Below are 24,461 nucleotides of genomic sequence, written 5' to 3'. Positions count from 1 at the left end.
TTCTTTGGGAAAGTATTTTGAGGCCCAGAGGACTATAACTTAAGAGCTGCCTGTATTTCTCTTTTTTTAAACGTTTTATCTATTTTTGAGGGCAAGTAAGTGGAGGCAGGGCAGAGAGAGGGAGAGAGAGGATCCGAAGTGGGCTCTGCGCTGACAGCACCGAGCCCACTGTGGGGCTCCAACTCCCGAAGTTCGAGTTCCTGAGCTGAAGTCGGACACCCAACTGACTGAGCCACTCAGGGGCCCCAAGGACTGCCTGTATTTCTACCAGCCAATTTGAAAAGAAAGTTCTCCAGAAAGTGGTGTGCTTCTACCTAGGTGTGTGTCTGTTTCTCTGGTCTCTCTCCTTACCTCATCAATTAGTTTTCTGGCATTTGCGATTGTATAATCGCCAGCAAATAATACCACCAAGCAGGATTCATCACTGTTCTTCGGCCTCTGACCCCGAGACACTGGAACGATACTTCTGTTGGCTTCTGTGGAAATGCGGACAGCTTTGAGCTCTTCGGTGGCAGGGAGAGGAACATGGTCTTGAACCACGGCACCTTCTGGAAGAAGGCTCCAGTTGAGTTCTCCTGACACAGGCGTGAAGTCATGAATGTTGCTCCAGGTGTTGTTGAAGATACTTAGCCCTGCGTCTTTGAACTGCAACGCTAGCTCAGGGTAGTACCACTGGAAACAGCCAAACCTGATGTTTGTGGAAGACTCAATGATGGGCTGAGTGGCACAGCACAGAAAGACTTCCAGCTTCCTACAGTCCCTCACACGGAACTGCTGGCAGGCTAACGTGCATTTGCAATCTCTGCAATTCCGGAAAAACACGCTGCCTTTCACAGGTCCCAGGAAAATCACGCAGTTAGCACAGTCATCGATAGTGATTGTAGCCGAGTGATCAAAAATATAGATGTTACAGTTCTCACAGTCTTGAATGAGGAACTGTTGTCCTGCCACTTGGCCAGGCAAGCGACCTACTGTTTCATCCTTCAGTCCGCTGAACATGTAGTCTTTTGGATCAACCTGCAGGGACAAAACACAGGCCTTGAGTATTATCAACAGCATCGGACAAATAATAGTCCGATAGACTATAGTCCGATAGTCAAGTGTCTACTGGATCCCAGGCACAATTCTTAAGTGCTAAAATCTTAAGTTCCTACTCTCCTCGACTTTGCAACATAGTAAGAAAATGAAGAGCGCAAATTATTTTTTTTCAATAAATAAAAGGAATGGGAGGGGGCAGAAGGGAGAGGAGACCATGATAAAGGAAGATTCAAGGACACATCAGCCAACCAATGTGGGGACACTGTTTGGATCCTGTTTCAACATACTAACTGTAACAATACCTTTTGGAAACGATTGGGGAAATCCTCATACACACAGCACTTTGGATGTTATTAAGGGATATTTCAGCTCTGACCCTTTTTCTGTTTCTGATGCTTCGCTTTTTTGGTTTTTATTTTTTTAATTCAAGTATAGTTAACACATAGCATCATATTAGTTTCAGGTGTACAATATGATTCAACAATTCTATACATTATATCAGGATAAATGTGCTCTTCATCCCCTTTATCTATTTCACCCATCACCCTCCCCCCCCGGCAGCTTCCAGTTTGTTCTCCATATTTAAGAGGCTGGGTTTTTGTTGGTCTCTTTTTTTTTCTTTATTCATTTGTTTTTGCTTCTCAAATTCCACAAGTGGAAATTTGAAACAGCTTCTGCTTCTCTAAAAACTTCTGAAATTGGAGATAGGCCCAGATTGAAATGTATTCTCTATCCTTCAATAAACTGATGGATGGGTCTTAGTTTCTAAACCCCGACTGATTTCTGCATACGCTACAGAAACTGGAAGAACCTGAAGGCACAAGAATCATTCTATGTCATAACTTGCATCTGTAAATGTGATTCAGACATATCTTGAGCTTTTCCTACAGTGTAATTCTTCAAATGCCACCATTCCCATCTTTTACATATTCTAAACTAAAGCTCACATCACGTTTTAAACAGTATGCCTGGAATCCATCACATTACATATTTTAAAGTTCTAACTGACCACTCAAAATAGAGTCACAAAAAGGTCACTTTGATTTTTCCAAATTACTTTTGAGTCTACTTGCACTATTTTACCTCTTTGCAAATATTAGATTTCACGCCAAAACTGTTCATGTGCCAGAAATAGACTCCCTTACAGTAGGCAAAAATTGGATTATTCACAAAGGTTAACTTAATCATCTTGATTGTTACCAAACTAGCTTAAAGTGATTTATTCGGTATTGCACAATAAATGTACTTTTTCAGTTTTACATTACGTACTAGAAGGAGTACTCGTCTGTAGCATGAAACAATAAAAGAGGCCCTTTGTTTCCCAGTCTTAATTCTGTCACCTATAAGCAACATGATTTGGAAAAGGTGCTTGAACTTTCCAGATCTTCAGTCATTCAGCCAACATCTGACCAACACCCAAAATGAGCTAGATATTCTTTTAGGCACTAACATGAGTATGATGTTTAGTTACTTCCCATAAAAAAAAAGTAAACACTCACCTAAACAGATGATTTAAAAACAACTTGGCTGTGCAATGCATGATGCCTAGAATATTCTGGAAACATAGAGGAGGGACTCCAGGGGTGGGGGAGGTAGGGGTGTAAGACTTCACATACGAAGTCAGAGTACACGAGCTGGAGTTCACCCCCACAAAAGGGGTGGGAGTAAAGGACCCTCCCTTCCCACACCAGGCAAAAGTGAAAGAATGAACAAAATAAAACTCATCCGAGAACGTGAGGAAAACCGAAAGCGGTTTGGTGTTTAGCTGTGATACTAGAAGGCTAGCAGATGAAGCTAGAGAGGTAGGCAGGGGCCATGTTATAAAGCCTGGAAGTCATCCGTGAGCAACAGGGTGCCACAGGAGGATTTACGTAAGGAAAATGTACATTTCGGAAAGATGACTCTGATCGGAATAAGGAGGTGGAGCATGGATCTGAAGATTGTTGCAGTCATCCAGAAAGTGCTGGAAGCAGAGTGGTAGTTGGGAGGGAAGAGGAAGACGGGATACATTTGAGAACTATTGAGGAAGTATAATCGACCGACTTGGTAATTCAATATCTGTAGGAGGGAAGGCAGAGGGACGGGTCCAAAATGATGCCTAGTTCTCTAGTCGGTGACTTTTGACTTTTCTGACTATAATCCACATTAGTAGATTCTTCAGCACAGCCCAGCACACATACTTGTGAGTGTTTGTGCATGTACACATACCGAGGAAGTAAAAGCGTCACAAATAATATTTACCCTAATTTTGTGGTAAACCCCGAATATTTTCTATTATCCCACCTCTAGGTTTGAAAAAACACTGCTCTGGTTTATGTTCTTGGATGTTGGTAGTGTCATACACACACAAAACAAACAAACAAACAAACAAACAAAAAACAGAGAGAGAGAGAGAAAGAAAAGAAAAAATATAGAGGCAACACAGGTTTAATATGGAAAGAAGTGTTCAAGCAGTTTATTTCTAGGACGTTACAGGTGACGCACGTATATCAAGGTGCAATACTCCAGTTTGGTCTCTACCAAGAAACTCAACTAGCATAGCTTCTGGCTCCCCTATTGCCCAAAAGGGGCCCTTTGGGCAACCCCAAAGGGACTGAGTAAGGAAAACACCAAGAAAAGGGGAAACTATGAGAAATCCCTGTGGTACAGTGTGGGAGGATAAAATAGAAAAGGAACCTCTAGGGTTTCTGCTCTTGCTTCTTCCTCCCCTAAATCTTGAGACAACAGTATTTCTCCCACACTTGCTGGGACTCAGATCTCTGGTCAAGACTTCAGGGCAGGGCAGAGTGAATTTAGGGCAGGGCAGAAACCCTGTGCTGGTGAAGAGCTGGGAAAAAATAGGTGGGGGTGGGGGGCACCTGGGTGGCTCACTCAGTTAAGCATCTGACTCTTGATTTTGGCTCAGGTCATGATCTCACAGTTCATGGGTTTGAGCGAGTCAGGCTCTGTGCTGACAGTGTGGAGCCTGCTTGGGATTCTCCCTCTCCCTCTGCCCCTCCCTGGCTCATGCATGCTGGCACTCGCTCTCGCTCACGCGCTCTCTCTCTCTCTCCCTCTCTCTTCCCTTCTCAAAATAAATAATAAAAAAATAGGTAGGGACTAACTATGACAATTGCCCAGGACTTCTCCAAACCCTCATAATTGGCAGATTAAAATCTAAGGAGTGTCTTTTTTCCCCTTCAGTTTCCTGGCTTTTATTTTATTTATTTTTTAAAAATATAATTTATTGGGGTGCCTGGGTGGCTCAGTCGGTTAAGCGTCTGACTTAAGCTCAGGTCATGATCTCACAGTCTGTGAGTTCGAGCCCCATGTCAGGCTCTGTGCTGACAGCTCAGAGCCTGAAGCCTGCTTCTGATTCTGCGTCTCCCTCTCTCTCTGCCCCTCCCCTGCTCATGCTGTCTCAAAAATAAATAAAAACATTAAAATTTAAAAAAAATAAAATAAAATAAAATTTATATGTAAAACATACAGTGTATACAGTGTGCTCTTGGCTCTGGGAGTAGATTCCCATGATTCATTGCTTACATACAACAACCCAGTGCTCATTCCAAGTGCCCTCCTCAATAATGCTGCTTCTCTCAACTACTGATTAGTCAAGCAGACCAAAAAAATGAAATCAACAATAATATATAAGATCTGAACCATACCATGAGAATAAGCCTGAGTTCTGCATCCAATAAATACAGTACACTCACAGTTTTCTTAAGGACATATGAACGCTTTTTAAATAAATCATGTACTAGATCATAAAGCCTAAATAAATTTTAAATAATAGATAACTTACAGACTATGACATGGGACCAACATGTAATTAAGTTAAAAGTTAATAACAAGGGGTGCCTGGGTGGCTCAGTCGGTTGAGCATCTGACTCTTGACTTCAGCTCAGGTCATGATCCCACAGTCCTGGGTTCAAGCCCCACATTGGGCTCTGTGCTTACAGTGAGGAGCTTGCTTGGGATTCTCTCCCTCTCCCTCTCTCTCTGTCCCTCCCCTGCTCTCTCAAAATAAATAAATAAACTTAAAAAGTTAGTAACAAAAGATAATTTTAAAAATTCTTGCCTACTGGGGCGCCTGGGTGGCTCAGTCAGTTGAGCGACCGACTTCAGCTCAGGTCATGACCTCACGGTTTGTGAGTTCGAGCCCCGTGTCAGGCTCTTGTGCTGACAGCTCAGAGCCTGGAGCCTGCTTCTGATTCTGAGTCTCCCTCTCTCTCTGCCCCTCCCCCACTCATGCTCTGTCTCTCTCTCTCTCTCAGAAATAAACATAAAACAATTAAAAAAAATTCTTGCCTACTTGAAAATTTATTTTTTTATATGAAATTTATTGTCAAATTGGTTCCATACAACACCCAGTGCTCATCCCAAAAGGTGCCCTCCTCAATGCCCATCACCCACCCTCTCTTCCCTCCCACCACCCCATCAACCCTCAGTTTATTCTGTTTTTAAGAGTCTCTTATGGTTTGGCTCCCTCCCTTTCTTTTTTTTTTTCCCCTTCCCCTCCCCCATGGTCTTCTGTTAAGTTTCTCAGGATCCACATAAGAGTGAAAACATATGGTATCTGTCTTTCTCTGTATGACTTATTTCACTTAGCATCACACTCTCCTGTTCCATCCATGTTGCTACAAAGGGCCATATTTCTTTCTTTCTCATTGCCATGTAGTACTCCATTGTGTATATAAACCACAATTTCTTTATCCATTCATCAGTTGATGGACATTTAGGCTCTTTCCATAATTTGGCTATTGTTGAGAGTGCTGCTATAAACATTGGGGTACAAGTGCCCCTATGCATCAGTACTCCTGTATCCCTTGGATTCCTAGCAGCGCTACTGCTGGGTCATAGGGTAGGTCTATTTTTAATTTTTTGAGGAACCGCCACACTGTTTTCCAGAGCGGCTGCACCAGTTTGCATTCCCACCAACAGTGCAAGAGGGTTCCCGTTTCTCCACATCCTCTCCAGCACCTATAGTCTCCTGATTTGTTCATTTTGGCCACTCTGACTGGCGTGAGGTGATATCTGAGTGTGGTTTTGATTTGTAATTCCCTGATGAGGAGCGACGTTGAGCATCTTTTCATGTGCCTGTTGGCCATCTGGATGTCTTCTTTAGAGAAGTGTCTATTCATGCTTTGGGCAGAAAACATGAATAGACGCCTACTTGAAAATTTAAAAAGCATACTGCTAAATAAACCATGGGTTAAAGAAGAAATCATAATCAAATCTAAAAATACTCAGAATTAAATGTTAAGACACCACATTTGGGATGCAGCAAAAATGGTGCTTTGACAGAAAGCTATAACCTTAAATAGCTATAATAAAAATACTCAAAATTAAGGAGTTAAATGCCCTTCTTAAGAAATTAGACAATACACAATAAACTTACAGAAAGTAGGAGAAAAAAGATAAAAAATAATATCAGAGGTTAATGATTGAGGTATTAAATATGTAATAGAAAACATCAGCAAAACCAAAAATATGTTTTGCTGGGGGGGGGGGTGGGCGGAAAAAAAAGGGAAAAAATAGGCAAACTTCTGGAAAGAATGATCAAGGAAATAAAAACAAAACACAAATAGTATGAATGAAAAGGGGGATATCACCCTAAATAAAGTAGAGGTTAAAAAGAGAACAGCATCAACAACTATATACCAACAAGCTTTAAGAAATTTTGTCTATGAAATGAACACATCTCTTGAAAAATAACTTATCACAACTGACTCCAGAAGAAGTTAAAAGCCTAAATAAAATGCTATTACTACTACAGAAATAGAAGCAGTGGGCTAGCTAAGTGTTCCCACAAAGAAAACACCAGGCCCTGATGGTTTTATAAGCAGATTCAGATTTTATTTATCCCAGGTTTATGCAAACCTTAAAAGACAATATAAAACAAAGGAATAGTCCTAACTCGTGCTACTAGCCTTCCCAGTGAGATCCTAAGAAGAAAAACAAAGACACAGCAAAAGAAGAAAATTTAGGTTCATTTCACTCATGCCTATAGATCGGGGCGGGGGGGGGCGGGGGGGCGGGGGGTGGAGGTGGGGACAACAACTACCAATTAAATCAATCCCATAAAAAGAGGAAGCACCACAACCAAGCTGGATTCATCCCGAGTTGCGTGAAAATGGTTCAATATTGGAAGATCTTTCAATGTAAGTCACTACTATGTAATAACAACTTACATTTTACTCCTAATTCTTATTGCTCTCGTATGGGACCTTTCTTCCTCAGTAGATCTGAAGTCACTTTCTGTGACTTGTCTATGTCCTCTGATTCTCCTTTGCCCAGAGAGCCTTCTGCTAGGTCTGCTTGTCCACCTGTCAAACTTTTTCTGTGAAGCTTTCCAGTTTCCTCAACCGGAAGCCTGCTCTCCCTTTTTGGAGTATCTACATTACATTAAATACCAGTCTCTGTCCCTTCCTGTGCAGTGATCTTTGGGCTGGAATCCAATAACCAATCTATTTAAAACTGAAACACCACCTCCAATACTACCTCTTTACCCTTCTTTATTTTTCTCCGAGGCACTTAGCTTCCTTTTAAGGCACTATGTGTGAATTATATTTATTATCTGTATTCTACTGGTCCTCTATTACGACATAAGCTCCATGAGGGAAGGGATTATCTGTTTTGCTCCCCCTTGTTTTCCCCCGTACCTAGCACAGTGCCTGGCACCACAGAGGCGCTCCACACATCCTTGCTGAATCCATTTAAACTACTTAATCTTTGTTACCTCGGAGTGTAACCTGAGGGAGGCAGCCCCTAGGTTTCTCTTTAATAAACAAACGTGAAGGGTAACTAAGTTTGGTAATCATACACTTCACACCCCATTCTCCAGTCTATCTCCAAAGAAGAGAGACCCTGATAAGGATCAAGAACAAAAATGATGTTCTTAGGGGCATTTAGTTAGGTCACCGTTCAAGTTGGCCAACTTGAGTAGGAAGATAATCATACACAAAGCCAGGCAGAGGCACTCCTAATATCAGTCCTGGGTTTCTCCTTTTTACATTCTCTTCCCTCCCATACCTGGGGTAAAAGGAAGGTGAGGCTACCTTCCACTTGGAAGATGGGAATGGGAATGTGGTCATGGCGCAGGCTACCAGGATCTGGATCTAGTCCAGGCCTTAAAGTGGAAAAAAGGAACATGCAAGAGTGGTTTCAGCCAGTTCTGCTTTAGGCTTTAAGGAGGGTACAAAACAATTCTCTGGTCTTCTTCAGCCTGTCACCTTGGCACTGATCCACCTCCCACAGTGGGGAGTGAGAAGAGCAAGAAAGCCATGAGTGTGGGAAAAGGAGCCCAGGAGTTGGCCTGGCTCTACCAAGGCCTCAAGTTCAATGGGCAAGTGGAATCTTCAAGCTTCAGTTTATCGGTTTATGGTTTATCTCACTGTACCAGAAACTCCTTAAAACTTTGATGTGACACTCTGCGTGTATTTTCCTGGGGAATTAATTTGGGGTTCAAGGTTCTGGCCAAGTTATCTTTGTCTGAGATATGGATAGCAAGTTCAAACATTTGCAAGCACGTTTATCTAAGTATGTAACAAACCAGTGTTTGGATAAAAATAACAAAACAGAACAGTTAATACCTATGACTTAAAGGAATTTAGCTAATGTGTTTTGCATGCAAGTGATACATAAGATGCACGGTATTTAACGGAGAAATTTCAACTACGTTAGTTATAATTAGTACAATATCAGTAGTTGTAGTTAAGACTTGTTGCAAATGCACAAACAACATCCACTCTTAACTTTGAAATGATTGAGCTGCTATCGTAGTCTGCGCAGGAAGCCATATGGACTGAGGACTGAATACCTGTGTCATCTCAAAACTCATCTGTTGAAGCCCTAACCCCCAAGGTGATGGTATTTGGAGTTGGGCTCTTTAGGTTTAGAGGAGGTCCTGAGGGCAGGGCCTCATGATGGGATTAGTGCTCTTAGAAGGAAAGAAGGAAGGAAGAAGGGAAAAGAAAAGATCTTCCCTCTCTCTCCCTCTCTCCTTGTGTACACACTAGAGGAAAGGCCATGAGTACATAGCAAGAAGGTAACTGAATAGGAGCCAGGACGCAGGCCCTCACCAGTGAGAACCGGGAAACTTCTGGCACACTACAACTCTGGCCCAATCCCTGGAGTAACAGACTTGACCAAATTCAAGCATGGCTTCTAGCAGCACAAAGCCCTGTCTCTAGAAGGACCCTTCAACCCCCCTCCCCCCCATTATAATTCCTGCCTGGAAAATGTTTCTGCCAGGAAAATTTACTGTTTGTTCTAGCCAATACCTGATAATGGGCCCCTGACCTCCCTTTCTTACAGCATTTACTAAAAAGAACTCACCGCTGTGAGTATGTAAGTCTTAAAATTCAGAAATCTCTTTCTCAAGGACCTGACAGCCACTCCTTTGAAATATAAATGTCAGAAAGGATAGGGCCTCTGTCTACCAGTCTCTGTGGGAGGATAGAATCCACACTTTGATAACTGAGTTAATGAACACAGCTCGTCTAATCACATTCACACTGACCAACTTTGCAATTTTCACTTCTCTGACTCTACGAAGCCCCTGCTCTCCCTGCTCCCTCATTTTCTCGATAAAATCGCTGAAATCACTTCCGCACAAATTGGAAAGGAGCTCAGCTCTGTCCCCCACTGCCAGTAGTTACTGAATAAAATCTGGTTTTGACGCTTTAACTCATGTCCAGCAATACTGACCTGTGACACCAGACACTTGATCTGCCGGCACCTTGATCTTGGACTTCCAGTCTCCAGAACCATCTAAGACATAAATTTCTCTTTAAAGCTACCTAGCCCATGCTATTTTGTGATGGCAGCCTGAGGAGACTGAGACTGGTTGCCATAACAAAATAACAGATCAGGTGGCTTTTAAACAGCAGAAATTTATGTCTCACAGTTCTGGAGGCTGGGAAGTCCAAGATTAAGGTGCCATCACAGTTGGTTGGTTTCTGGTGAGACCTCTCTCCCTGGCTTGCAGACAACGTCTGCCTTCTCACTATATCCTCACATGGCCTTCCCGAGTGAGTACGCAACAAGTTCTCTGAGGTCTCTTCTTATAAGGAACCTAATCCTATCAGATCAGGGCCCTACCTTTATGATCCCGTTTAACCTTTAATTACTTCCTCTGAGGCCCCATCTCCAAACACAGCCACAATGGGAGTTAGGGCTTCAACACATGAATTTTGAAGGGACACGGATATTTAGTCCATAACAAACGTCAATGCTGAGGAGTTAAATGTAATTTACTATTTGTCTAAGTACTTTATCTGGATACCTCAGTTCTCATAGTTAATGCTGAGGAGTTAAATGTAATTTACTATTTGTCTAAGTACTTTATCTGGATACCTCAGTTCTCATAGTTACGGGGAGAAACTAACCCTCTAGCTAAAGAGTTGTATAGTATAAAATTATTCAGATTGTCAATATGGTCCACGAAGGAGAAACTTAGGATACTTCCTCAACAAATCTTGGAAGTTCTTCAAAACAAAAAGTAATCATAAATAACCTGAAGCTTAGTACCACAGGAATTTTGCAAGTTACTAGTTTTCAAATAAAGTGCCTAAAAAAACAAACATGGAAACGTCATATTTCAAGCTACCTGTTCACAAGAGCCACTTATGAAGTGAGCGTAGTTTGGGCTGTATTTCTTACTACAATCCACAAAAGGTAGTGGATATACTTTTGAAATCAAAGAAACTATTTCAACAGTTGGAGTTCACCCGATACAGCTACTAAACTAAGTTAAGCATTATTTTCCTAACAGAAAACAAAAGTGAACATCTTATTTTTTCTTACTGAAATGAAAAATGAAAAAATGAAAGCAATGAAATTTTCCATTAAAATTCATCTCTGCAGTTAAATTTCCATAATGATAATCTGAGATGAAATAATGGAATGTGTTAATTTAAGTTTTATTTAAGTTTATTTATTTATTTAGAGAGAGAGCACAAGCAAGTGAGCATGAGCAGGGGAGGGGCAGAGAGAGGGAGAGAGAATCCCAAGGGGGCCCCATGCTGTCGTTATGGAGCCTGACACGGGGCTCCAAACCATGAACTGTGAGATCACGACCTGAGCCAACACCAAGAGTCAGACGCTCAACCAACTCAGTCCCCCCGGCGCCCCGGAATCTGTTAATTTTAGTGGAAAGCCCATCTGCACAGAAGTCCAAAATAAGGCTCAGGAGTATAAGAAGCTATGTACAGGAACAAGTCACCATGCTCAGTGCTTTACGGTCATTCACTCAAAACTCATAAAAACCCCTATGAGGGTTGTGTACTATTATCTCTGTTTTACAGATGAGAAAATTTAGGCACCGAGAGTCTAAATAACTTACCCAAATTCACACAGTTAGTAAGTGCTTGAGCTGAGTCTGAGACCCAGGCAATCTGGCTCCTAAAACATTCTCTTGGCTGCTTCTTCATAGTTAACCAGATTCAAACAGAAACCAATGTTTACTAGGCGCATAAACCAATGGAACAGAATAGAGAGTTCAAAAATAGACTTGTGTATACATTGACAAAGGTGCAAAGGCAATTCAATAAAGCATAGTCTTTTCAACAAAAGGTGCCAGAACAATTGGAAATCTATATGTAAAAAAAGTAAAAGAATTCCCTTATCTTGCACCATATAAAACAACTCAAAATAGATCATAGAACCTAACTATAACACCAAAAACCCTACAACTTCTAGAATAAAATGGAGGGAAAAAAAATCTTTGTAATCCTGGTTAGGCAAACATTTTCTAGATGTGAAACCAAAAACACAAATCCGTAAAAGAAAAAATTAAAAATTGGGACTTTTATCAAAATAGAAAATTTCTGTTCTTCAAAAGACACCGTTAAGAGCAGACAAATCATTAATTGCGGGGAAAAAAAATCTGTAAAACACACCATATGACAAGGGACTTGTATCCAAGTTATATATAAAAAAGTCTCAAAACACAATTAAGAAAACAATCCTGTAAAAAATGGGCCAAAGGGGCGCTTGAGTGGCTCAGTTGGTCGGTCATCCAACTCTTGATTTCGGCTCAGGTCACGATCTCACGGTTCGTGAGATAGAGTCCCGAGTTGGGGTCCGTGCTGACAGTGAGGAGATTCTCTGTCTCCCTCTCTCTCTGCCCTTCCCCCGCTCATGCTTGCTGCCTCTAAATAAATAAACAAACAAACAAACATTTTAAAAAATGGGCAAAAGATTTTAATAAACGCTTCAGCAAAAATACATGGACAGCAAATAAGTACATGGAAAAATGCTCAACATCATTACTCATCAAGGATATGCAAATTAAACCACAATGAAACACCAATGCATGCCTATTAGAATGGCTAAAATTAGATTTAAAAAAAAAGAAAAACTGAACATAACAAGTGCTGGTGGCATAGCAACTGGATCTCTCATACATTGCCCGTAAGAATGCAAACTGGGACAGCCACTTTGGAAAAACAGTTTGGCAGTTTCTTATGAAGTTTAATATACAATTTCCATATGAGTCAGTAATCCCACTCCTAAATATTCACCCAAAGGAAATGAAAAATTACGTTCACTCAAAAACCTGTCTGCAAATGTTTATAATAGATTTATTCATAATTACCCAAACTGAAAACAACCCAAATGTTCCTCGACTGGGGAATGGATAAACTAACATGGTACACCCAAATAACAGAATACTACTCAACAATAAAAAGGAACTCCTGATACACGCAACAACATGGATGAATTTTAAACGTATCATGCTGGGGCGCCTGGGTGGCTCTGTCGATTAAGTGTCCGACTTTGGCTCAGGTCATGATCACGCGGTCCGTGAGTTCGAGCCCCGCGTTGGGCTCTGTGCTGACAGCTCAGAGCTTGGAGCCTGCTTCGGATTCTGTAATTCCCTCTCTCCTGCCCCTCCCCCGTTCATGCTCTGTTTCTGTCTCAAAAATAAATAAACGTTAAAAAAATTTAATAAAAAATAAATAAATAGATGTATCATGCTAAGTGAAAGAAGGCAGACTCAAAAGGTTACTGTCGGATTCTATTTATACGACATTCTCAAAAAGACAAAACTACAGGGATAAAAAACTGATCAGAGGCTAGGGGCAGACTTGACTGCAAAGGAGCATGAGGAAATTTGGGGGGTTGATGTAACTGTACTATATCTCCATTGTAGTGATCAGTTATGTGACTGTATTCATTTGCCAAAACTCAGAACTGTACACTTCAAAAGGGTAAATTTTACTGTATGTAAATTACACTTCAATTAAACTAAAATTACTTAAAATTTAAACATTGTTAAATCAATTTCAGGACTACATAGCTATACAGCTGAAAGGTTATTTCCTAAATGAAAATGGTAGTGCCATGTAATTATAGAAATAACAAATACCAGTACTTTGATCTTAAGTACAATGAAGACAAAGGTGAAGCATTATATTTATATTAGCTCACCATGTTGCTAAACATATAACCACAAAATAGAATTATGAAATTTTAGGATTGAAAAGGATTTTCTGGGGTGCCTGGCTGGCTCAGTTGGAAAAGCATGTGGCTCTTGATTTCAGGGTCACAAGTTCGAGCCCCACGTGGGGTGTAGAGATTATGAAATAAATAAAAAAAACTTTAAGGAAAAAGCGAAGGGGCACCTGGGTGGCTCCATTGGTTGAGCGTCCAACTCTTGATTACGGCTCAGGTGATGGTCTCATGGTCGTGAGATTGAGCCCTGCATCAGGCTCTGCGCTGACAGTGCAGAGCCTGCTTGGGATTCTCTCCCTCTCTCTCTGCCCCTTGCCCATTCATACTCTCAGCGCTCTCTCTTTCAAAGTAAGTAAAAAAAATTAAAAAAAGAAAAGGATTTTCCATATCACCTAATCTAATCTTACAGCCTATCACATTGGTTTTGTTCACCCAGATTTGCCTGAATGCTTCTAGCAATGCTTACCTCTCCTCTCCCGAGAAGCTCAAAGAATCAGACAACTGGAAGGGATCCTAGGAAATTGAGAGCTGGAAAAGCTAAATGCCTCTACCAAGGAGGTATATTGGTGTGTAGAATGCAAATTAAAAACCCAGTCCCATGCATTTTTCACTCTTTGTGCTTTTCTTCTTTATCAAAATTTTATGTGAGTGAAGAAATTAGAACCCTCATATACTGCTGGTAGAAATAGAAAATGGTGCGGGGTGCCTGGGCGGCTCAGTCGGTTGAGTGTCGGACTTCGGCTCAGGTCACAATCCCATGATTTGTGGGTTCGAGCCCCACGTCTGGCTCTGTGCTGACAGCTCAGAGCCTGGAGCCTGCTTCGGATTCTGTGTCTCCCTCTCTCTCTGCCCCTCCCTCACTCGTGCTCTCTCTCTCAAAAATAAACATGAAAAATAAAATAAAATGGTACACTTTTAAAAAGCTTGGCAGAGCTTCAAAAAGTTAAACACAGAAGTTACTATATGACTCAGGAATTCCACTCCTAGGGATGACCCCAAGAGAAATAAAAATATATGTCCACACAAAAACTTGTACATGAATATTCACAGCGGCATTATTTGTAATGGCCCCAAAGTGAAAACAACCCAAACGTCCATCAGCTGATGAATGGATACATAAACTGGACAAATAAAATTTATTTCATTTTATTTAAAATTTTTTAACATTTATTTATTTTTGAGAGACAGAGAGAGCATGAGCAGGGGAGGGGCAGAGAGAGAGAAGGAGACACAGAATCTGAAGCAGGCTGCAGGCTCTGAGCAAGCTGTCAGCACAGAGCCTGATGCGGGGCTCAAACCCACAAACTGTGATATCATGACCTGAGCCACAGTCGGATGCTCAACCAACTGAGCCACCCAGGCGCCCCTGGACAAATAAAATTTATAAGTGAATATCCATTGTGTGGAATATTATTCACCAATAAAAAGGAATAAAGTACTGATACATGCTACAATATGGGTGAATCTCAAAAACATGCTAAATGAAAGAAGCCAGTAACAAAAGACTAAATACTGCGTTATTTGACAAATCTATAGAGATAGAAAGTAAAATTGTGGTTTCCGGTGGGGGGGGGGCAGGGAGAAGTGGGAATAACTACTAATAGGTATGGATATCTTGTGGGAGATGAATGTGTTCTAGAATTAGATCATAGCGATGGTACCATAACCCTGTGAAGTTATTAAAACTATTGAACTGTACAATTCGAATAAGTTGTATGGTAGATGAATTCTATCTCATTAAAGTTACTTTTTAATATTAAAGTTGTTTTTTTAATTTAATTAGCTTTATACTTACATGTGCTTAAAATTTTTCTTTTTATTTTATCATTTTAGAATGGTATAACCGTAAGGGATTTATGCCTAGTTATATGTTTGTACGGATTTGAACAGAATTATAATCAATAGTCAAGTAGAAATCTATATTAGTTTTTTAAGGTATCCATTAATTATATATTTGGTCCCAGAGATCACATTTTTATTAATATTTCTATTTATATACATTGCATATATATCTGATTATAGAAATAAGGTGTGCCTGGGGTGCCTGGGTGGCTCAGTCAGTTAAGCGACCAATTCTTGATTTTGGCTCGGATCATGATCTCATGGTCTTGTGATCGAGCTCCATGTAGGGCTTGCACTGGGTTTGGAGCCTGCTTAGGATTCTCTTTCTCCCTTTCCCTCTGCCCCTCTCTCATGGGTGCTCTCGCACACACGTGCTCTCTCTCTCTCTCCCTCAAAAAAAAAAATAAGGTGTGCTTATTATACAAACTTTAGAAAATTTAGACATTTATTTCTAGTCCTTTTCAGGACTAAACACATTTTTAATTTTTTTTTAAATTTTAATTCCAGTGTAGTTAACATACAGTGTTATATTAATTTCAGTAGTACAGTATAGTGATTCAACAGCTCCGTATATTACTCAGTGTTCATCAAGATACGTGTACTTTAAAAAAATTTTTTTAATGTTTATTTATTTATTTATTTTTTTCAACGTTTTTTATTTATTTTTGGGACAGAGAGAGACAGAGCATGAACGAGGGAGGGGCAGAGAGAGAGGGAGACACAGAATCGGAAACAGGCTCCAGGCTCCGAGCCATCAGCCCAGAGCCTGACGCGGGGCTCGAACTCACAGACCGCGAGATCGTGACCTGGCTGAAGTCGGACGCTTAACCGACTGCGCCACCCAGGCGCCCCAAATGTTTATTTATTTTTGAGAGAAAAAGGGACAGAGCATGAGCAGGGGAGGGGCAGAGAGAGAGAGAGGGAGACACAGAACCGAAGCAGGCTCTAGACTCTGAGCTGTCAGCACAGAGCCCAATGCGGGGCTCGATCTCACAAACCATGAGATCATGACCTGGGCCAAAGTCAGACGTATAACTGACTGAGCCACCCAGGTGCCCCAAGATAAGTGTACTCTTGATCCCCTTTACCTATTTCACCCATATCCCCACTCCCCTCCCCTCTGATAACCATCTGTTTGTTCTTTATAGTTAAGAGTCTGTTTTTTGGTTTGTCTCTCTCTGTTTTCTTCCTTTGTTCATTTGTTTCTCAAATTCCACACGTGGGTGAAATCATATGGTATCTGTCTTTCTTCGACTGGCTTATTTCGCTTAGCTTATACTTTCTAGCTCCATCCATGTTGCTGCAAATGGCAAGATTTCATTCTTTTTATGGCTGAATAATATGCTGATATATATGTACACCACGTCTTGTCTATTCATCTACTGAAGGACACTTGGGCTGCTTCCATAATTTGGCTATTGTAAATAATGCTGCAATAAACCCAGGGGTATATATATCCCTTCAAATTAGTGTTTTTGTATATTTTGGGTAACTACCAAGTAGTGTGGTTACTGGATCATAGGGTAGTTCTATTTTTTATCTTTTTGAGGAACCTCCATACTGTATTCCACACCAGTTTGCATTCCCACCAACAGCAACAGTGCAAGAGGATTCTTTTTTCTCCACATCCGCACCAACACTTGGGTGTTTCTGGAGTTTCTGCTTTTAGCCATTCTGACAGGTGTAAGGTGGTATCTCGCTGCGATTTTAATTTTAATTTTCCTGATTACTGATAAAGCTATTTTGAAAACAAATAAACAAAAAGCTAGTTATCCCTTAAAAGCAGTAACAACAACTTCATGTAAAAGATTTAAAACATGTGGGGGTGGCTGGGAGGTTCAGTCGGTTAAGCATCCAACTCTGGCTCAGGTCATGATCTCACAGTTCATGAGTTTGAGCCCCAAATCCAGCTCCCCGCTGTCAAGGCAGAGCCCATTTCGATCCTGTCTCCCTCTCCCTCTGCTCCTCGCCTGCTCACGGGCGTGCTCTCTTTCTGTCAAATATAAATAAATATTAAAAAAAAAAAGATTTAAAACACATAGACAATGGTTGGCTCCATAGCTCAGGGATTAGAGCACTGGTCTTGTAAAACACGTAGACAAATTCTTTAACACTCCTCCCACCAAGAGGTCCCCTCCCCTTGAACATGAACAGAATGTGGCAGAAGCAATGCTACATCACTTAAGAGGCTAGTTAGAAAACGCCATGCAGGGGGAAAGGAAGGGGGAAAAAATAGTTTCCAACAGAGAGGGAGACAAATCATGAGAGACTCTTAAATACAGAGAACAAACTGAGGGTGGATGGGGCAGCAGGGGAGAGAAGGGAAATGGGTGACGGTCATTGCAGAGGGTGCCTGTTGGGATGAGCACTGGGTGTCGTACGGAAGCGATGAATCACGGAAATCAACCCCCGAAACCAAGAGCACCCTGTACATGCTGTATGTTAGCCAGCTTGACAATTATATTAAAAAAAAAAAGGAAAATACAAATTAAAAAAAATAAAGAGAATTCAGAGTCAAGAAAGAAAAGAAAAGAAAAGAAAAGAAAAGAGAAAAGAAAACGCCATGCAGCTTCTGCCAGTCCCTCTTAGGACACTTGCCCTTAGAACCCAGCCATCACGCTGCAAGGAAGCAACTATAAGAGGCCCCTGGCCCTCAGCCCTAGCTGAGCTCCTAGCCGAAAGCCAGATCAACTTGCCAGCCAGCTCTGTTATTAAGCCATATTTGAAAGCAGATCTTCCAGTCCTCAGTCAAGCTGCTGCATCTGATGCCATACAGAGAGGAGAGTCAACCTTGCTAAGCCCTACACAAATTGCAGAGTTGTGAACAAAATAAGTACTTGCCATTGTTCTAAGCCCTTAAGTTTTACAGTGGTTTGGTATGCAGCAATGGATACCTAGAATATGCACTGTTCATTCTTAAAACGCTAAAAACAGCATCTAGCCCCCTCCTCAATGCAGACGCTTCTTTCTAGTAGGTGGCCATCCAGGCACTGTCTGAATCTTTTGATTAATATGCACATCAGTTCCTCACAAAGCCATTCCTTCTGCTGATGAACAACCCTAGGAATTATGATCTGCTTTATAATAAGACCAGTTCTGCTTCCACCCCCCCCCACTGTCCCCCTCCTCCCTGGCAATCTCTGGTCTGAGTTCTATCCTCAGAGGTGACCACTGTTGTCTAACCCCTCAGGCCAGGGCTTTACCTTATTAAATAGTAAAAAATTCTTTATCACTGTCCCATTTTATAGCCACAGAACCTGAAATACACAAATTGACTGCTTTATTGGATAGGTCTCGACACAGACACCAAATAAAACGCAGTTACTCGAATCCCTGGTAGAAGGCTTTTGTTTAGTTTTATTTCTACCAAACATGAGACAAGTGTAATGGATACAAGATGTGTTGCTCATACTCAAATTCACAAATTTCATACTTAGGCCAGCATTGTTTAGAGGACTAATCCTCATTTCTATCATCTAGGGAGAGTATTGGTATGAATAACCAGAAAATGAAAACTTCTTTTCTGTACCACTCCTCTTTTCTTTGTTTATACTTAAATTATTTCCTATTTTAACTCAATAAAGCCAGCCTGCTCATTAAGGGCAGGGATAATTCTTAGAATTTTGAGTCTTCCTTGGTGTTGGAGTGCATATATATACACACACACACACACACACATATATATACACACACATGTATACACACATATATGGATATATATATGTGTGTGTATATATATATATAGAATAATTTGTCTAACTGTGAGAGGCAGCACACAGATAACAAGGGTAAAAGCATTTCTTTCCAAATGATTAAAAAAACATTTTTTTAACGTTTATTTATTTTTGAGACAGAGACAGAGCATGAACGGGGGAGGGTCAGAGAGAGGGAGACACAGAATCTGAAACAGGCTCTAGGCTCTGAGCTTTCAGCACAGAGCCCAATGCGGGGCTCGAACTCACGGACCGCAAGATCATGACCTGAGCCGAAGTCGGCCGCCTAACCGACTGAGCCACCCAGGCACCCCTCTTTCCAAATGATTTAAAAAACTGATGTTACAATCCGAAAATATTTCTCATGCCAATGTAGTAATTGTACAGTAACTTTTTTACTTTTTCAAAGTTAGCAGCAATAGAAAATAAGCTTCATACACTGTTGATTACAGTAAATCAGTTGCCATGACAACACCTAGTCTCCAAACATCCTGAGACAATTTCTCCTAGCTTCAGTCCCCTAAGACCAACCCAATTACACAAGTTAAAACCCAAAACCCAGAGGGCGCCTCTCAATAAAGATACTCTGATTACACAACCTAAGGAAAAATTTAGACACCACTTTTCCACGTTGCAAGGAAATTTTTCAGGCAATGCATTTTGTTTTTACATCTATAATTGAATGGTAATTGTCTGATGTAACTTTAAAACTTATCTAGCTTATGTTCTCTGGGACGTATTTGCATTCTGTTCCTTATAAGGTACAATTAAAGTCTTCTAGGAGCAAGCAAGACCATGCTAAACTCAGTAAAAGTATCATTGGACTAATCCAGAACATTTGTACACTAGCCCAAACTGGCCTCACGAGAGATAAGGAACTAGAAAAAAAATCTTTAAAATCATATAAAATTTAGTAGGCTACCATAAGTGAGGCACCGTAGAGTGAACTCCTAATAATTCCAAAAGAAAAAGAAAAATCCCAAAAAGAAAAAAGTAATGTTGGGAAATGTGGTACCTCCACTGTCTCAAAATGTAAGCTGGTAATTCTCTTTCTCGAACAGTCCAACAGATTTTTTTAATGTTTATTTATTTTTGAGAGAGAGAGAGAGAGAGAGAGAGAGACAGCAAGCATGAGCAGGGGAGGTGCAGAGAGAGAGGGGGACAGAGGATCTGAAGTGGGTTCCTCCTGACAGCAGAGAACCCAATGCAGGGCTCAAACTCACGAACTGTGAGATCATGACCTGAGTCGAAGTTGGACGCTTAACCAACTGAGCTACTCAGGCACCCCAAGTCCAACAAATTTTTTTATGTTTATTTATTCTGAGAGAGAGAGAGAGAGAGAGAGAGAGAGAGCGAGCAAGCAGGGAAGGGGCAGAGAGACAGATCTCAAGCAGGCTCTGTATTATCAGTGCAGAGCCTGATGCAGGGCTTGAACCCATGAACCATGAGATCATGACCTGAGCTGAAACCACGAGTCAGAAGCTTCATGGACTGAGTCACCCAGGTGCCCCCAACAGATTTTAAAACTGGACTGTTTTCATAATATAATGCTCATTTAGTTAGAAAATTCTGATTAGATGACTTGATCAAGATTTTAACTTTTATTATGCACATATCCAGAGGCATGAGCTTATTTTACATATCCAGTAATAGGTCTTCCACCTCTACAACTACAGTACCTAGTAGTGTTCCCCCAAAATGTTCCCTGTGATCACAAAATAGTGTCTACAATTGAAAGTTTATTACATGCTCATATGGGGCAGAAAGCTTAGGTGTTGGGGTCCACTACTGTATTTTTCGATGCATTTACTTAGCCAAAAAGCAAAAGAAAAAAAATCACAGAACACATCCATGTATCTAAAAGGAGAATAATTAACATGAGATTCTAACTAACCTGAACATTATATTAATAAAGGTTAACTTTAAGACAATTTATTATGAAGTAATGAATGAATCAAAAGGGCAACCATGACTACTCTAAATAAAATAAAAGCACTTTAGTTTTAGCCTATGACTTCAAAACAAAAAGCTGAAATAAAAATCAAATACACAAGCTTCTCTATAGCAGACAGTTCAAGGTTAAAGAGCATTGTTAGAAATAGTAAGACCGAGGGGCGCCTGGGTGGCTCAGTCGGTTGAGCAGCCGACTTCGGCTCAGGTCACAATCTCACACTCCGTGAGTTCGAGCCCCGCGTCGGGCTCTGAGCTGACAGCTCAGAGCCTGGAGCCCGTTTCAGCTTCTGTGTCTCCCTCTCTCTGTGACCCTCCCCCGTTCATGCTGTCTCTCTCTGTCTCAAAAATAAATAAACGTTAAAAAAAATTATAGAAATAGTAAGACTGAGGAAATGAATCTTTTAAAAAACTGTCCAGCAAATAACTTTAATTTTTTTAGTGTTTATTTATTTTGGGGAGAGAGAGACAGAATGCGAGCAGGGGAGGGGCAGAGAGACAGAGAGAGGATCTGAAGCAGGCTCCAGGCTTTGAACTGTCAGCACAGAGCCCGATGTGGGGCTCCAACTCAGAAACCAGGAAACCCTAACACTTAACCAGGTGCCCTAAATCATAGGTGCAATATTTGTGTGTGATATCACAGCACCTTCCATTCCTAGGCAATAAAATGATACTATCAAGTATAGATAAGAGAATAAATATACCATGCAATCTAAGAAGGATGTGAAAAATGGGACAGAGAGCTGCGACTCAAAATTCTGCAAAAAGCTTCCAGTTTCTTAAAGCTGACACTTGGAGAACTGAGTTTACATGAATAAATTATTCTGGCGATTGAAAACCATGTGGGAAGGTCTCTGAAATCATAACATGAATACCAACTTTAAAGTATTCACGGGTAAAGATAAGTTGCATTAAGCAAGGAGTTAACTGTTTGTAACGCTTATTAAAAAATCTTTTTCTGGAAAAGAAAAATAATTGAGAAGTCTATCAAAGTAATTTACTAAGCACAAATGCAGAACTATGTAGAAAGAGGAAACATTATGAAATTTATGACTAAGTGTGTTTTGTGCAACACCAGTGGACATTTCAAAGCTTTCTCATTTCTGGCTTATAGACCGAAGTAAAAAGAAGGGCGTTTTCATTCATTGAAAACAATAGTAAAGTACTGCCCGGTTTATGCTGGTTATTTTCACCATACAGTCTTAACACACATTCCAAGACTGGTCCGCTTTTCATTATTCCTTTAGGGGAACTGGAAGAGGGAGGAGGGAAAGCAAAATCAACAGTCCACTCGGTAACAGAAAATTCAGCAGTAGAATATACCACTAGGCACTAAAGAGATTTACCCGCTGGGGTAGACAAAAGAGAAAACAGCCACAGAACGAACGTGAGCGGCGAAAGAGATGAGAATCAGTCCCACGTGTAACTCGACGACTGGACAAAACCCCGCTCCGCGCAGCGGGTGAAATGAACAGATCTGAGATTAGGAGCATTCGAGGCTCTGCTTCCTTCCCTACAGTCCGCCCTCGGACCGGAGGGAAAGCCCCCAGGACTCTGACAAAGAGTTCGAAGGCGCCTTCCAGCGCTTTCACAGTCCTCCGCGGCGCTGTTATTTCACCGCCCCCCCCCCACCAAAAGCCCCCCCCCCCCCCCCCGACTTCCAACTACTCGCGTGAGAGAGAGGAGAACGCGCGCGCGCGAACTGCATCCGCTGGGTCGGCCCCCCTCAGCCCTCCGGGGCCGCCAGGGACCCCGGCTGAGCAGCTCGGGACGGCCGAAACCAATGGCCGAGGGACTTCGGTTACCTTCTCGCGCTGGTCCCAGCTGTACTGCTTCGGCCGCTCCTCCTCGCCCTCGGGCTGCGACTCCTTCTCAGCCTTCCGCCTCTTCGAGAAGAAGCAGCCCATGGTCCCGGCTTGCGGGTCTCGCTGGCCGCTACTCCTCGCCGGCCCGCTGGTTCGGGCACCTCCTGGGAGTGTGGCGTGGACCCCGGGCTCCCGGGCCCCGCAGCTCTCCGGACACCGCCCCGCGGAACCGCCAGCTGTCCCCAATCCGGGTTAGCCCGCCAGGCCCAACACCCCTTCTCTTTTTCCTCCTAGTCGCCCAGACGACCCATCGCAGCCAATGACCACTCGGCGCCCCGTGAGCCAATCAAAGCCCCGCGAGCGGCCCTGCGCGGCCTATGAAGAGAGGTCGACGGACCCATACAACCAATCCGCGCCCCGCTCCTGCTCCGGCCCCCAGTGGCGGGCCTGGCCGGCTCTGGCGCACGCAAAGCCGACCCCGCCCCCAGCCCGGCCCCGCCCCTCCGAGGACTCCCTGGGGCTCTCTAGCCGCTGGGAGTGCTGGCTCCGCCGTCTTTTTGCCCTTGGTTCTCAGTTTCCAAGTTCTAGGCGCGGGAGGGATCCCTAGTTGAACATTAAGCTTCAGTTTTATGATGCAAGTGGCGAGGGAGCAGGAACTGCGGCTGACACAGGAAGGGGCCCTGAAATTCGTTAATTTTCTCCTCATCACACCCGCGCCACACCGTCCGGCCAGCGTCGCCCCTTCCGGAAACTTCCCCCAGCCACACCCCCCTTCGCCCTCTCTTCTGTGTTTTCTTAATACTTCTGCATATCACTCTAAAATTGCACAAGTACTTAATAAAATAATTGTTTGTGTATTCTCTATTAGAAATGTGAATTTCTTGAGACCAAAGAGCCGATCTCAAAGAGCATGTATCTTTGAATTCCCTAGGCCTGGCTCAGCTCCAGGCTAGGTGCTCGATAAGATGTTTGTCAAATGAGTGCGTGCGTGAATGAATGCATGCTAGTGAAGGAAGCATTTACAACCTTTTCTATATTCCTTATCGAAGACAGTGTCTGAAGTGTGTGTGCGATGAGGCGGGGGCAAGATGTCCTAGTAAAGGGGTTCTCCTCTGGAATTTATAGCCTAGGGAAGGACACAAGCATTGCCATATAAACAGCTCTGAGCAAATGACATAGGGTCTGTCTGAAGGTATTAAATATATATATATATATATATATATATATATATATACACACACACACTAAATATTAACATTTGTTACCCTGGGGCTAAATTTACTACAATACACATGTATTGCTTCTGTAATAGAAAAAAAGGTTATTTTAATTCTCTGAGTACAGTATTTTGACATCTTGGTGGGACAGCAAATGCAGATCAGTTCAGGTTCAAATTTGGTTAACTTTTTACTTTCCCACACTTATTTACATTTAGAGTATGTATCCTAAATGGGTCTCTGACTTAACTTGAGCATTAAGAATGTTCCCTTTTTTCACTTCCTGTCTTTTACTGCACAATCAGGAAGAAAAAGTGCATGTGCTCAGGTATTAGAAATTACTGCAAATATAAGTTCCAGATCTTAGGCAACAGGGTCTTGACCTAGCACATACTTTTTCTTCTTCAGACTGAGATGAAAGGTCTGTGTGATGATGTTTTGGATAAGACCCCTAG

The 24,461-nt window shown here is 41.9% G+C and overlaps 1 protein-coding gene across 1 annotated transcript in view; it reads right to left on the bottom strand.

The window, feature by feature from the left end:
- RP2 (RP2 activator of ARL3 GTPase) overlaps positions 1-23,102 on the bottom strand; it is a 50,172-nt gene extending 27,070 nt beyond the window's left edge. Inside the window, exons 1-2 of the mRNA XM_049644594.1 lie at positions 22,790-23,102; positions 352-1,017 (exon numbers count right to left, since the gene is read on the bottom strand). Coding sequence (XP_049500551.1) covers positions 352-1,017; positions 22,790-22,891 — 768 coding nt within the window. The 5' untranslated portion in view covers positions 22,892-23,102. The remainder of the gene's footprint in view (positions 1-351; positions 1,018-22,789) is intronic.
- Between the last annotated feature and the right edge of the window lie 1,359 nt (positions 23,103-24,461).

Source organism: Panthera uncia, chromosome X, assembly GCF_023721935.1.
Source record: "Panthera uncia isolate 11264 chromosome X, Puncia_PCG_1.0, whole genome shotgun sequence".
NCBI classification, from domain to species: domain Eukaryota; kingdom Metazoa; phylum Chordata; class Mammalia; order Carnivora; family Felidae; genus Panthera; species Panthera uncia.
Note: the sequence above shows the minus strand (reverse complement) of the source record. Positions and strands in the feature narration are given on the sequence as shown.